General features: G+C 41.7%; 1 protein-coding gene across 7 annotated transcripts in view; it reads right to left on the bottom strand.

Annotated features, from left to right (window-relative positions):
- mcf2l2 (MCF.2 cell line derived transforming sequence-like 2) overlaps window positions 1–14,469 on the bottom strand; it is a 130,848-nt gene that overhangs the window by 52,934 nt on the left and 63,445 nt on the right. For all 7 annotated transcript variants that reach the window (XM_024004497.2, XM_024004500.2, XM_070447597.1 and 4 more), the window contains 5 exon segments: window positions 2,749–2,837; window positions 3,862–3,968; window positions 4,321–4,507; window positions 4,620–4,811; window positions 14,246–14,437. In XM_024004497.2, the coding sequence (XP_023860265.1) occupies window positions 2,749–2,837; window positions 3,862–3,968; window positions 4,321–4,507; window positions 4,620–4,811; window positions 14,246–14,437 (767 nt within the window).

Below are 14,469 nucleotides of genomic sequence, written 5' to 3'. Positions count from 1 at the left end.
GTAAAGTCCCTCAGTCAAGTTTTGAATTTCAAGCACAGATTCAACTACAAAGACCAGGCTGCCCTTCAAAAGCTTCATAAAAGGGGCAGTGATTGGTAGATCGGTAACAATATCAAATCAGAAATGAAATATCTATTTCAGTCAAGTTAATAATTATGTTGTGGATGATGTATTAAACCACCAGGAACATCAAAGATACAGTCATCCTTCTGAACTGTGCTGCAGGACAGTAATGAAACTGCTCAGGGATGTTACCATGAGGCCATTGGTGTTGTTAAAACAGAGTTCAATGGCTGTGATGAGAGAAAACCGAGGATGGATCAACAACGTTTTAGTGACTCCACAATAATGATTTGAAAATAATAATACAAATATACAGAATATATAAAGTAATACTGCAAAAGAAAATGGCCTAAAAGCAAAACCTTATGTTTGGGGCAAATCCAACACGACACATCACTGAGTAACTGCCGCCTTATTTTCAAGCATGGTGGTTGGTGGCTACATCACGGTATGGGTATGCTTGACATCGGCAAATACTGGGGAGTTTTTCCAGTTAAAAAGTAACGGGATAGAGCTAAGCATAAGCAAAATCCTAAAGGAAAACTTGCTTCAGTCTGCTTTACAACATACATTGCGAGAGGAATTCACCTTTCAGCAGGACAATAACCAACAACACAAGGCTAAATCTACACTGGAGTTGCTTACCAAGAAGACAGTGAATGTTCCTGAGGGGCCAAGTTACAGTTTTGACTTAAATCTGCTTGTTTTAAAATAGCTGTGTAGCCATGAGCACCAACATCTTGACAGAGCTTGAATTATGAAAATAATATAGGGCTAATATTGCACAAGAAGACTCACCTCTGTAATCGCTGCCAAAGGTGTTTCTAGCAGGTATTGACTCAGGGAGCTGAATACAATTTTTTTTATTGAAATCTTCCACTTTGACAAAGTATTTTGTGTAGATTGTTGACCAAAAATTACAATTCAATTTGTTTTAGTCCCACTTTGTTAAATCAAAATGTGAATAAATCCAAGGGGTATGAATACCTTTGCAAAGCTGTCATCAAGGTGAAGGGTGGCTACTTTGAAGAATCTTAAATATAAAATATATTTTGATTTGTTTAACACTTTTTTGGTTACTACATGATTCCATATGTGTTATTTCATAGTTTTGATGTCTTCACTATTATTCTACAATATAGAAAATAGTAAAAACAAAGAAAAACCCTTGAATGAGTAGGCGTTGACTGGTCCTGTATTTAAAGTATACTTTCAAAAACTAATGTGCACAAAAAAAATGCATATTTCCCAGCATCCTTTTCTGCAGCTGAAGTTTTGATTTATACTATGATATTTTTCCTAATATTTAGTTTATTCAAATATTTTGATGTTCATTTTCAAACTGAATAATGTTGTACTTTTAATTACAGATTACACATTTTATTGAAATGTTCATTTATTTCCYAAATGTGAACCACTAAAGTGTGAAATGCCAATGGTGCACAGTTCACAAAAACGTCCCTTAAAAATTTCTGCTCCAGCCACAACTCCTTTGTAAATAGCATGTTAAAATTGTCTGAGAAGATGCCTCGGTCAATCAAGGAAAGAAAGTATGCTTGAAACACATTATAAATATACTTTTTTTGTAAATAAAATACATGAATTTTATTTCAAATACCATTTTGTACTCTGTAACAAACAGTACTCCCTGACGAAGGCCATGCAGCCGAAACGCGTCGGTTTTTAAACAACTTTGTTTCTATTGAACATGCCATACTAATAAAGGCATTTTAATTAATTATATGAAGAGTGCCTTGGTCCTCCTTTCTTTTTGATGACCAATTTACACCTTTTACCAAAGAGCACCTTCTATCTACCAAAATATACTATAGTGTACCTTAGTAGCGCTTCCCTTCCTCCTCTTTCTACATTTTAGTATATTTCTAATTTATGAGAAATATACATAAAATGTACTTAAGGTGWAATCCATAGATTAGGTTCTAATTTATTTATTTCAATTGACTGATTTCCTTATATGAACTGTAACTCTGTAAAACCGTAGAAATTGTTGCATGTTGCGTTTATATTTTTGTTCAGTATAGTTCTCATATTTTTTTTATGTTTGTCCTGGTTGTGACACCTGATTCTTGTTTGTTAAGTGTTTATATTTCATGTTAAAAATACATGATAAAACATTTCAAACTATCTAAAAATAATAATGTAAAACATTTACACATCAGTACATTTTTTACTTAAAAAATTCCCCCCCAAAACTATATTTTGGTATCAGTTTCATTAGTCCATTGTTGATATAGTCTCAACATGTTTTGCATGTCAGCAATCACATTTTCAAGATATATAACTTTCAAAATACAGAAATACAGCTGGTATCATGCAAATGCATCAAACCGATGTGCCTCCTGGCACTGTGTTTTAACCCAAGTGTTGCTCATCATGTCTGACTGCATTGACACACGTTGGCTATATGTGGCTCTTCATCTCCTGCACCTCAGCTACAGTTGGGTGTACGGCAGATTCTCCTCAGTTACTGAGGGAATGGTAGTCTATTGTAGATGTTGACATCATAAACCATATCATTAGCAACTTTGTGAGTACATACAGCAGTTGCTCTGTATCAACTTTGACGGAGAGCAGAGAGAAAGAGGAAGAAAGGACGGTTCTCTTTCTCAGAATATTTTACTTTACATATTGTAGAAGGGCAGAGAAGAGAAAATATCCATTTACCTCCGCCTGGTTGAAAGACTCTCCTCTGTCTCGTTCGTCACCAGGATGTGGCTGGAGCCTCCCTGGCTTGCCTCATGCATTACCTCAATCTGGGGACAGAAACACAGAGTGATGCAGTCATGGATACTGTAGGTAGAGGAAGGGTCACGCACATATACCTTGGAGGCCCCTATTTCCTTTCAAATATCACACTCCTGGTCCAAGAGCGTTGTGCCATAACTGCAAGGTTGCTGGTTTGAATTCCAGAGCCAACTGGGTGAAACATCTGTCGATGTGCCCTTGAGCAAGGCACTAATTGCTCCTGTAAGTCGCTCTGGATAAGAGTTACTGCTAAATGACAAAAATGTAAATGGTATTAGATAAGATGAGATGCTTATCATGCATGACTAGTATGGCACATTATTGATATTCATCAGACAGACATGATGTTGTCAGGGACAAATTTGCATAATTGATTTCAACTAGGGCTATAGGTTTTCTTATCTCCACATGTTTCAGCTGGGGAAAGGCAGGAAACAGAAGATAGTAAAACTGGACACCCCAATGACTTTCTCTCCCAGACTCCCATTGACCATGTCACGTTCGTCGTAGTGAGGAGACCAAAGCGTAGCGTGATGTGAATACATCTTCTTTAATGAAACGAAGAACACTTAACAAACTAATACAAAACGAACATGAAGCTAAGAATAACGATGGCAGACATGCAACATCTCATAGACAATCACCCACAAACCAAACTGGAAAATGGCAACCTAAATAGGATCCCCAATCAGAGACAACGATAAACAGCTGCCTCTGATTGGGAACCATAGACATAATGCCTAGACTACACACACACACCTAGACATACCCAAAACCCTAGACAAGACAAAAACACACATACCACCCTCGTCACACCCTGACCTAACCAAAATAATAAAGAAAACAAAGATAACTAAGGTCAGGGCGTGACAGACCAAGAGTTCTGTTCTAATAAATGATAAAATAACTATATTGGTGGAACACTGTCATAAAAATGGACCAGTGGCTAGCCACCAAAAGAAAATGGTTGTTGTTGTTYTAGATGAGTTTGAACCATTCAGGTTCAATTGTCTAGAGTTCATCAGATCTTACCTTGAGGCTCCCTTTGACTTTGCGACTTAAATTTTTCTTTTTGGCAAGCTCAGCCTCCGTGGGCTGCTTTGTGGCACTGGAGTTCTCTGAGGTCCTTCGACTGAGTGCTGGTAATGGTTACAGAACAGGGATGGGAAAAAGAAGAAAGAGAAACATAAGTCCTGTTTCCATTCTCTATGTGTGGAACAACAGCAGAAGGCCCTGGCCCAAAGCCATGTCCTCTTCCTGTCGTAGTACCGCAGTGAATACAATAAASTTCCTTTACAAGGCTAAGGCATCAGGATGTAAGGTTTTAAACATATGCTTTGTCTAAAACTAGAAAATGACTACTTCCTGGCAAGTAAAGTATAGTATATAGACTATCTTTCAGTTTGAATAGCAATGAATAGGCTCTACATTGATGGTCTTGTGTTGAGGGCAGGTAAAGTTTGTGGTTAGGTCAACYTSGGGGAGACTTACCAGGGGCAGGGCCGGTGGTCCTGGGTGTTTTGGAGGGCGCGTGGCGATTGGGAGAGGACTCAGGCCGGGGTGCCACAGGCTGGATGGGCCGGGTCTGTTTGGCCGACAGCTTCTTCAGACTGACCTGTCTCTTCTCAAACATCTCCTGTACATCGTCCAACCTTTTTAGAGCCTTCTTTACATTGGCCTGAGGGAAAGCACAATACAAGTGGTAAAAAAATAGAACAATTGTTAATCAGTAGGCTGAGAACTCCAGGAACTAGGATTCCATGAGTGATTTAAGGGACCACTGCACATACCTTGACTTCAGCGTTGAGGACTAGCTCATACTGGTTGTGGATGTTCTTGAGGTCACTCAGTTGGTTCTCCTTGGCCGTCTCCAGGAACTTCTCAATGTCCTGCAGCGCTGCCTCAGCCCCATCCTGGGACTGGCACTTGTCCACTGCCTGAGAGGCCAGCAGATACACCCCCGACTCACACCACTGGTTCACCTGCAACCACCAGAGAACACATGGATGAATAAACAATAACTACAGTATGTACTGTCGAGGCTCCACATCAGTAGTATATATCTATGCTCATTGGCATGGCACTATCTCTTTTGAACAACTATACATAGCATTTGCAGTAGCGGTGCYTGGGTAAAATCACTGGGGAAGCCAAATCAGGGGGGAAAAAGCATTATTACAACCTATGTGTTGTGATAATTGTGTTGTTTGCTCTATAACCTGTTAGTTAATATGCCTTGACACTGTGACCAAGACAATAAGAAGCCACAGTGGCAAAATAAATTCAACCACACTTTTGTTTCATCACAAAACCAGCGAGCAACATCTGCCCTGTGAAGTCCACAAAACATAATGCATGTAACAAACAGTTACATTACCTACAGCACAGTCAAGCAAGTTAATGTTTCCAACATTTCTGGACTAGGAAACAACTATTGATTTAAAACCACTGAGAGGTCCTGCAAGTCGCAAATATTAACCAGGCGCTGCCTCCACTATTCCAGCACTATTTCAACATAATCTAATTACCTATGCTTAGTCTAAAACAGTGATAACTAAAATATACCAAAAATGATTTATTCCAATCAACATAAGCTAAATATGATGTGGGCTGTCCATGGTACTGATTTGTGTGTGTGTGTGTGTGTGTGTGTGTGTGTGTGTGTGTGTGTGTGTGTGTGTGTGTGTGTGTGTGTGTGTGTGTGTGTGTGTGCAAGTAGAAAAGAACATGTCGACTCACCCTACCTGTAGAGAAACGCCAATGCCATCCTCCTCTTTCATGTTGCCTAAACAGTCTATGACTCTGTCATACACGCTGTTACAGGCTTTGGTTTTTCCATTTTATATTTTGAGGTTGGACGTTAGCACGAGGGGCACACCAATTGGTGTCACCTCATTAGTCAGTCTGTGTTACGCCTGTTCTGGTTGGTCATCTTGTTAGATGGAAGGTGTTTCACCTGGTTGGCCCAGGTGCTATTTCAGAGTGGCTGGCCAAGTGCTCCAGTTGTCTTGAGAGATGTGGAGGGTCAACAACTCTAGTTATTATTATCTAGAAAACCGTTCCTTTGCCTGATTTCCCTGATTTTGTTTTGCTCCATCTTTTTGGTTTGCTTCCTGTCTTTTTTGGGGTTTTCTTTTGTTTGCCTCTTCTTGGGCAAATTTAGTGGGCGCTCATGGTGGGTTCCAGTTGTTGCTAGTCAACTTTCAGTGAACACCCACATGAGTGTCTTTCAGAACGCCTCCTAAAGCACCACCTGTTTCATTTTGGTTATTGGTCAGTGACTCTTTGTTAGTTCCACCTTCTGTTTGAGCGACATTTTTTGTTTTCTTGCGGGAGAATGTAACAACCCTTTTAGTTTTTATTGTCCTAGGCTACCTGGCTAAAATGCTTGCTCGCTAGCCTAACTTCCTTTTATGAGCAACGATGTTCCAGGCAAGCTAGTTAACATTAGCCTAACGTTACTACATCTAGATACATGTTGAACTTCAATCCTCTCATGCCAGGGGCACAATGTATGAATTTATGGTTGGATCAGAATTGATGTTATAATCATTGGCCAGTACAGAGAATTAAGTAAAACCACATGTTAAAATCCCTATCTCCATCCATTGCTAGTTTAGGAAAGAGACAATTTTAGCTAGCTAGCCCCCGGAGGACACCGACACAAAAATATTAAACAATTCCAGTTTTCTGTCAATGATGTTTGGCTTCTAATGTGATGTGATTGGTGTGAAGTCAAATCCAAACTGGCTTCCCTTGACACTTTKTTTTGGTYCACTAGGACCATTCACAGCTGAGCTCCCTCTGTTTAACTCAACGCTGATTGGCAACAAAAAAAAGTATCAAGGGAGGCCAAATGCTCATCGGCTTCCCTTGCATGCAATGTTATGTGCTGCAACAATATCATAGTATTTTTGACCAGACAGCATCAGATACATGGGCTACACATAAAGAGACAGAGTGGAGCTGTTTAGTTCACTTGGATGCTTTCTCTGGTGAGATACATTCACCCTCGTGCGAATTGAAGGACATTTATGAAATACAGAGACGAAAGATACATTATTTTGTTTCTTTTTTTATTTGTGGTGGCATTTAAACAATATGTAAATCTTCATCCAGGCATGTTGTACTGTTTACAACAAGTTCTTGGTTTGGTATGTGGTTATCACCTACATGGACGATTAAAGAATACTTCATGATAGGCAGTAGACCACAGTATTTACAAAGAGACTTTGCATCTATATTTTTTATAGCTGTTTATTTACCACAAACTGATGCTGGCACTAAGACCGCACTCAACAAGCTGTATAGAGCCATAAGCAAACAAGAAAATGCTCACCCGGAGTCGGTGCTCCTAGTGGCCGGTCACTTTAAAGCAGGAAAACTGAAATCCATTTTACCTCATTTCTACCAGCATGTCACCTGTGCAACTGGAGGCGAAAAAAACTCTGGTTCACCTTTACTCCACACACAGAGACACGTACAAAGCTCTCCCACACCCTCCATTTGTCAAATCGGACCATTACTTTATCCTCCTGATTCCTGCTTACAAGTAAAAACTCAAACAGGAAGTACCAGTGACACGCTCAATATGGAAGTGGTCTGCTGAAGTGGATGCTAAAGATGGCGCCGACAGAGATGGTCGCCTCGCTTCGCGTTCTTAGGAAACTATGCAGTATTTCGTTTTTTTTAATGAATTATTTCTTACATTGTTACCCCAGGAGATCTTAAGTCTTATTACATACAGCCGGGAAGAACTATTGGATATAAGAGCAACGTCAACTTACCAACATTACGACCAGGAATACAACTTRSCCAAAGCGGATCCTCTGTTCGGACCACCACCCAGGACAATGGATCTGATCCCAGTAGGCGACCCAAAACAACGGCGCCGCAGAAGGGGCAGACAGAGCGTTCTTCTGGTCAGCCTCCATAGACGGGCACATCGCTCACCGCTCCTGAGTATACTACTCGCCAATGTTCAGTCTCTTGACAACAAGGTAGACGGAACTCGAGCAAGGGTTGCCTTCCAGAGAGACATCAGAAATTGTAACATTCTCTGTTTCACGGAAACATGGCTCACTCGGGATATGTTATTAGAGTCAGTACATCCACCCGGTTTCTTCACGCATCGCACCGACAGAAACAAACATCTCTCTGGTAAGAAGAAGGGCGCGGGTGTATGCCTTATGATTAACGAGTCGTGGTGTAATCATAACAACATACAGGAACTCAAGTCCTTTTGTTCACCTGACCTAGAATTCCTTACAATCAAATGCCGACCACATTATCTACCAAGAGAATTCTCTTCGATTATAATCACAGCTGTGTATATCCCCCTGTCATGACGTTGGCCTGTGGGTGAGGTTTATGACCACCCCCATAAATACCTTTCTCCCTTTCCTCTCTCTTGACTCTACAGAAGGACTCTTGAAAAGCCTTTGTTAAACATATAGAGTCTGGGAACATCAAAAGGTAGGGGGAAAGGTACCATGTTTCGGTAATCCAACCAGTTGAAAATATGTGTTGGTACTTAATGAATATGATGCCAGATCAGTTGGCATCTGAGACATTCTTACTAATGATAGGATGACATAAACTGGATCTTGGAAAGTCTACACATTATAGTTATCAGATTCACATGGAATTGTTGTGCAATTTAAATGTTTAAATATGAAACTATTTGTGAAAAGATTAAATGTAATTTCAGCTTCCAAATGAGAGAATTGGGTTTTCATAAGGTTAAAGCTCTGCTCACTCAGTGGCCCCGCCCATGTGAAGAGACATTGGTTATAAACTATGAAACACGCCCTTCTCTCCCCTCCTATATAAAGCCCTTGATGAAAATGTAACTTTGTGATCCGAGGACGAGAGGACGATGATCGCCCACGTTGAAAGGGCTCAGATAATAACCTAACGAAATTAGCATCGAATTTCAACATGAAGATGACGAAAGGTTGAACTTCAACTATACCAGCCAGAATATAGCATGAGCTAAAAGTATGGCAACTTGGTATGAACTTTAAACTCTTATTCATTCCAGAAGTGATACCTCCTAGCCGTTGAGTTAGCAGCGGCCGCTGTAAACGTGGGCTAGGAAAGGACGGACGACGTATCCAGTCTACCACACAACGACGATACTACAACGTATCCAGTTTACCACCAGAGACACTATTCAAAGGACAAGGAAGATCTCTGTTGGGCAACACGGCCTTCCATCTACAACCAACCTATTGAAGCGCAGCTCAGAGTAAATATTTATTGCATTTTCCTTTTCCAAATGGGTGGTTATTTAGAATGTATAAGATTCTGTATTTACGATAGTATAGCTTCTCCCTTTGTTCTTCCATCCTCCCGCACTTTCATTCAAGCACAACCCCCTCTTTGCAACCAGCCGTCATACAGGTTCCGTCCCCCAGGGACATTTTCTTGTAGGACATAATTAGTAATCAATGTATGATCCATTCTGTGTTTATGTAATTCTGTGTGATTATTTAGGTATTTAGTAAATAAATTATTAAACCAAAGATTTGTACTGCTGATTCAACTTGTTAGCCAGGGTTCGTGAAGATAACCAATAATTTACAACTTTKAGATGAGACTGAAACAAGGTGACGATTAAATATTGACTGCTATTGATGTAAAAGATTACCAGGTCTTTAAGAGTTTATTCGGGAAGATAACAGCTCTATAAACATTCTTCCGTGGTGCCCCGACTTTCTAGTTAATTACATTTACATGATTAGCTTAATCAGGTAATATTAATTACAGAGAAATTATTTTATAGAATAGCATGTCATATCACTTAATCAGGAAAAGCCAAAGACATGACACCCCCTAAAGCAGACACCTCGATGGCCCTGAAAGAACTTCACTGGACTCTATGTAAACTGGAAACCATATATCCTGAGGCTGCATTTATTGTAGCTGGGGATTTTAGCGAAGCTAATCTGAAAACAAGGCTCCCTAAATTTTATCAGCATATCAAATGCGCGACTCGGGCTGGCAGCATTCTGGATTATTGCTACTCTAACTTCCACGATGCATACATAACCCTCCCCTGCCCTCCATTCGGGCAAATCTGACCACAACTCCATTTTGTTGCTCCCAAAAACTAAAACAGGAAACGCCTGTGCTCAGGTCTGTTCAACGCTGGTCCGACCAATCGGATTCCACGCTTCAAGATTGCTCGGTCACGGGACTGGGATATGTTCCGGATAGCCTCAGACAACAACATTGATGTAAAGGCTGACTCGATGAGCGAGTTTATGAGCAAGTGCATCGGAGATGTTGTACCCACGGTGACAGTTAAAACCTTCCCCAACCAGAAACCGTGGATTGATGGCAGCATTCGCGCAAAACTGAAAGTTTGAACCAATGCTAATAATCATGGCAAGGCGACCAATAACATGACCGAATAAAAAAACAGTGTAGCTATTCCCTATTCCCTCAAACAAGCTAAGCGTCAGTATAGAGACAAAGTAGAGTCGCAATTCAACGGCTCAGACACAAGACGTATGTGAAAGGGTCTACAATCAATCACGGATTACAAAAAGAAAACCAGCCCCATCGCGGACACCAACGTCTTGCTCGCTATTAGGACAATACAGTGCCACTGACACGGCCCGCTACCAAAACCTATGGGCTCTCCTTCACGGCGGCCAACGTGAGTAAAACATTTAAACGTGTTAACCCTCGCAAGGCTGCAGGCCCAGACGGCATCCCCAGCCGCGTCCTCAGAGCATGCGCAGACCAGCTGGCTGGTGTGTTTACGGACATATTCAATCAATCCCTATCCCAGTCTGCTGTGCCCACATGCTTCAAGATGGCCACCATTGTTCCTGTTCCCAAGAAGCTAAGGTAACTGAGCTAAACGACTATCGCCCCYTAGCACTCACTTCTGTCATCATGAAGTGCTTTGAGAGACTAGTCAAGGATCATATCACCTCCAACTTACCTGTCACCCTAGACCCACTCCAATTTGCTTACCGTCCCAATAGGTCCACAGACAACGCAATCGCAAGCACACTGCACACTGCCCTAACCCATCTGGACAAGAGGAATACCTATGTAAGAATGCTGTTCATAATTCAGCATTTAACACCATAGTACTCTCCAAACTCGTCATTAAGCTCGAGACCCTGGGTCTCGACCCCGCCCTGTGCAACTGGGTCCTGGACATTCTGAAGGGCCGCCCCCAGGTGATTACCAACGACGACGAGACGGCCTACAAGGAGGAGGTGAGGGCCCTCGGAGTGTGGTGTCAGAAAATTAACCTCACACTCAACGTCAACAAAACAAAGGAGATGATCGTGGACTTCAGGAAACAGCAGAGGGAGCACCCTCCTATCCACATCGACTGGACAGTAGTGGAGATGGTGGAAAAGTTCCTCGGCGTACACATCATGGACAAACTGAAATGGTCCACCCACACAGACGGCGTGGTGAAGAAGGCGCAACAGCGCCTCTTCAACCTCAAGAGGCTGAAGAAATTTSGCTTGTCACCGAAAACACTCACAAACTTTTACAGATGCACAATCGAGAGCATCCTGTCGGGCTGTATCACCGCCTGGTACGGCAACTGCTCCACCCACAACCGTAAGGCTCTCCAGAGGGTAGTGAGGTCTGCACAAAGCATCACCGGGGGCAAACTACCTTCCCTCCAGGACACCTACAGCACCCGATGTCACAGGAAGTCCAAAAAGATCACCAAGGACAACAACCAACCGAGCCACTGCCTGTTCACCCCGCTACCATCCAGAAGGCAAGGTCAGTACAGGTGCATCAAAGCTGGGACCGAGAGACTGAAAAACAGCTTCTATCTCAAGGCCATCAGACTGTTGAACAGCCATCACTAACATTGAGAGGCTGCTGCCAACATACTGACTCAAATCTATAGCCACTTTAATGATAAAAAATTGGATGTAATAAATGTATCACTAGTCACTTTAAACAATGCCACTTTATATAATGTTTACATACCCTACATTACTCATCTCATATGTATATACTCTTGCCTATGCCGTACGGCCATCGCTCATCCTTATATTTATATGTACATATTCTCATTGATCCATTTAACTTGTGTGTATAAGATAGTTGTTGTGAAATTTTAGATTACTTGTTAGATATTACTGCACGGTCGGAACTAGAAGCACAAGCATTTCGCTACACTCGCATTAACATCTGCTTACCATGTGTATGTGACCAATAAAACATTTGATTTGATTTGTTTACAAGAGTGTGCAAAGCTTGTCCCAAGGCAAAGGGTGGCTACTTTGAAGAATCTAAAATCTAAAATTGATTTTGATTTGTTTAACACTTTTTTTGGTTACTACATGATTCCATATGTGTTATTTCATAGTTTTGATCTCTTTACTATTATTCTACAATGTAGACAATTGTAAAAATAAAGAAAAACCCTTGAATGAGTAGACGTGTCCAAACTTTTGAAGTGATTGTGTTAGCTGTGTTGATGGCTAGCTCCTCCGAACAACAGTGTCCTGACGAGAGAGCACATTTTTTTATGCCAGGTGAAATCGTGCACATTCTCTCATTGTTGTAGATGTATCCAAATAAATGTCACTAGAAAACAGCTTAAACAAATGCAAATGCAGCTACTTCGTTGTTATTCTGGCTGCACTGTTTGACGTGACCGTAAGTAAGCCGTCGTAGGCTAGTTAGCAAGCAAGGGGTAAGAATGTTCCCAGCCAATATGGCAATGGAACATTTAGAACAAATGACCATAGGTACAGAACAACTATACTGAAAGACTGGGTCGCGTCTCTGGCAACCAAACCGATAGAACGAACGACCAGCCGGCTTCGGTAGCAACTCTAGATTTGTTTCGGAATATATCTTGTGGAAGGATGAAATAGTATGAATAAATTAATCAAAATAAAGATTTTTATGAAAATATGGCAATCATTATTTTAATATGTTGTTAACCCATTGTACAAAAGGGATAGTGCCCTCGAAGCTGGTGTTTGGAGGATATATTGGCACAGATATCACTTTTGTACAATGGGTTAACAACATATTAAAATAATGATTGACATATTTCCATCTTTATTTTGATGAATTTATTCATACTATTTCATCCTTCCACAACACCCATGGCAATATATCCTCCAAACACCAGCTTCTCGGGCATTATCATGTAAGTGGAAATGTCTAGGAGCAACAATGACTCAGGTAGGCCACACAAGCTCACAGAACGGGACTGCTGAGTGCTGAAGCGTGTAAAAATAATCTGTCCTCGGTTGCAACACTAACTACCGAGATCCAAACTGCCTCTGGACGCAACGTCAGCACAATAACTGTTCGTCGGGAGCTTCATGAAATGGGTTTTCATGGCCGAGCAGCCACACACAAGCCTAAGATCACCCTGCGCAATGCCAAGCGTCAGCTGGAGTTGTGTAAAGCTCGCCGCCATTGGACTCTGGAGCAGTGGAAACATGTTCTCTGGAGTGATGAATTGCGCTTCACCATCTGGCAGTCAGACGGAGTAATCTGGGTTTGGCYGATGCCAGGAGAACGCTACCTGCCCAAATCCATATTGGCAACTATACAGTTATGTGGATGAGGATCAATGGTCTGGGGCTGTATTTCATGGTTCGGGCTCGGCTCCAGTGAAGGGAAATCTTAACGCTACAGCATACAATGACAATCTAGACGATTTTGTGCTTCCAACTTTGTGGCAAGTGTTTGGGGAAGGTAATTTCCTGTTTTAGCATGACAGTGCCCCCGTGCACAAAGCAAGGTCCATACAGAAATTATTTGTCGAGATCGGTGTGGAAGAACTTGACTGGCCTGCACAGCGCCCTGACCTCAACCCCATCAAACACCTTTGGGATTAATTGTAACGCCGACTATGGGCCTAATCGCCCAACATCAGTGCCCGACCTCACTAATGCTCTTCTGGCTGAATGGAAGCAAGTACCCACAGCAATGTTCCAACATCTAGTGGTAAGCCTTCCCAGAAGAGTTGAGGCTGTTATGGCAGAAAAGGGGGGACCAACTCCATATTAATGCCAATGATTTTGGAATGAGATGTTCGACAAGCAGGTGTCCACATACCTCAATTACCTCGTACCACTGCACATRGACTCGGTACTGGTACTTCATGTATATAGCCAAGTTAACGTTACTCATGGTGTATTTATTCCTCGTGTTGTTATTTGTCTATTTTTCTATTTAAAAAAATATCTCTACATTGTTGGGCCCTTAAGTAAGCATTTCACTGTTAGTCTACACCTGTTGTTTACGAAGCATGTGCCAAATAAAATTAGATTTGAAACTGTGAAAGTTATTTGAATCTGTTAGAGAAAGTGTAAATGATGCAATTGATCATGCAAACAGCGTCTTTTCTGTCAGAAATATAGGGATGAGGAGCTTCCTCTGTAATGCACCTCACCTTGTCTATGCCTTTGTGTATTTGGTTTGATTTGGAGAGGATATCYTATTTCTTCTTGGCCTCATTGGTGAAGTCGTCACAGATGCGTCGGAGCTCCACACACTTGGGCCGTATGGAGTCCACAGCATAGTGGTTGCTCTGGATCAGCTGGTCCCCGTGTAGGGCATGGAGCTGGGCCTTCTCTAACGACTCCTGACACGCACACAACAGACAGACAGAGAGCC

Source organism: Salvelinus sp. IW2-2015, linkage group LG16, assembly GCF_002910315.2.
Source record: "Salvelinus sp. IW2-2015 linkage group LG16, ASM291031v2, whole genome shotgun sequence".
NCBI classification, from domain to species: Eukaryota; Metazoa; Chordata; class Actinopteri; order Salmoniformes; family Salmonidae; genus Salvelinus; species Salvelinus sp. IW2-2015.
The sequence above is the reverse complement of the archived record's forward strand: the minus strand, read 5'-3'. Positions and strand labels throughout refer to the sequence as shown.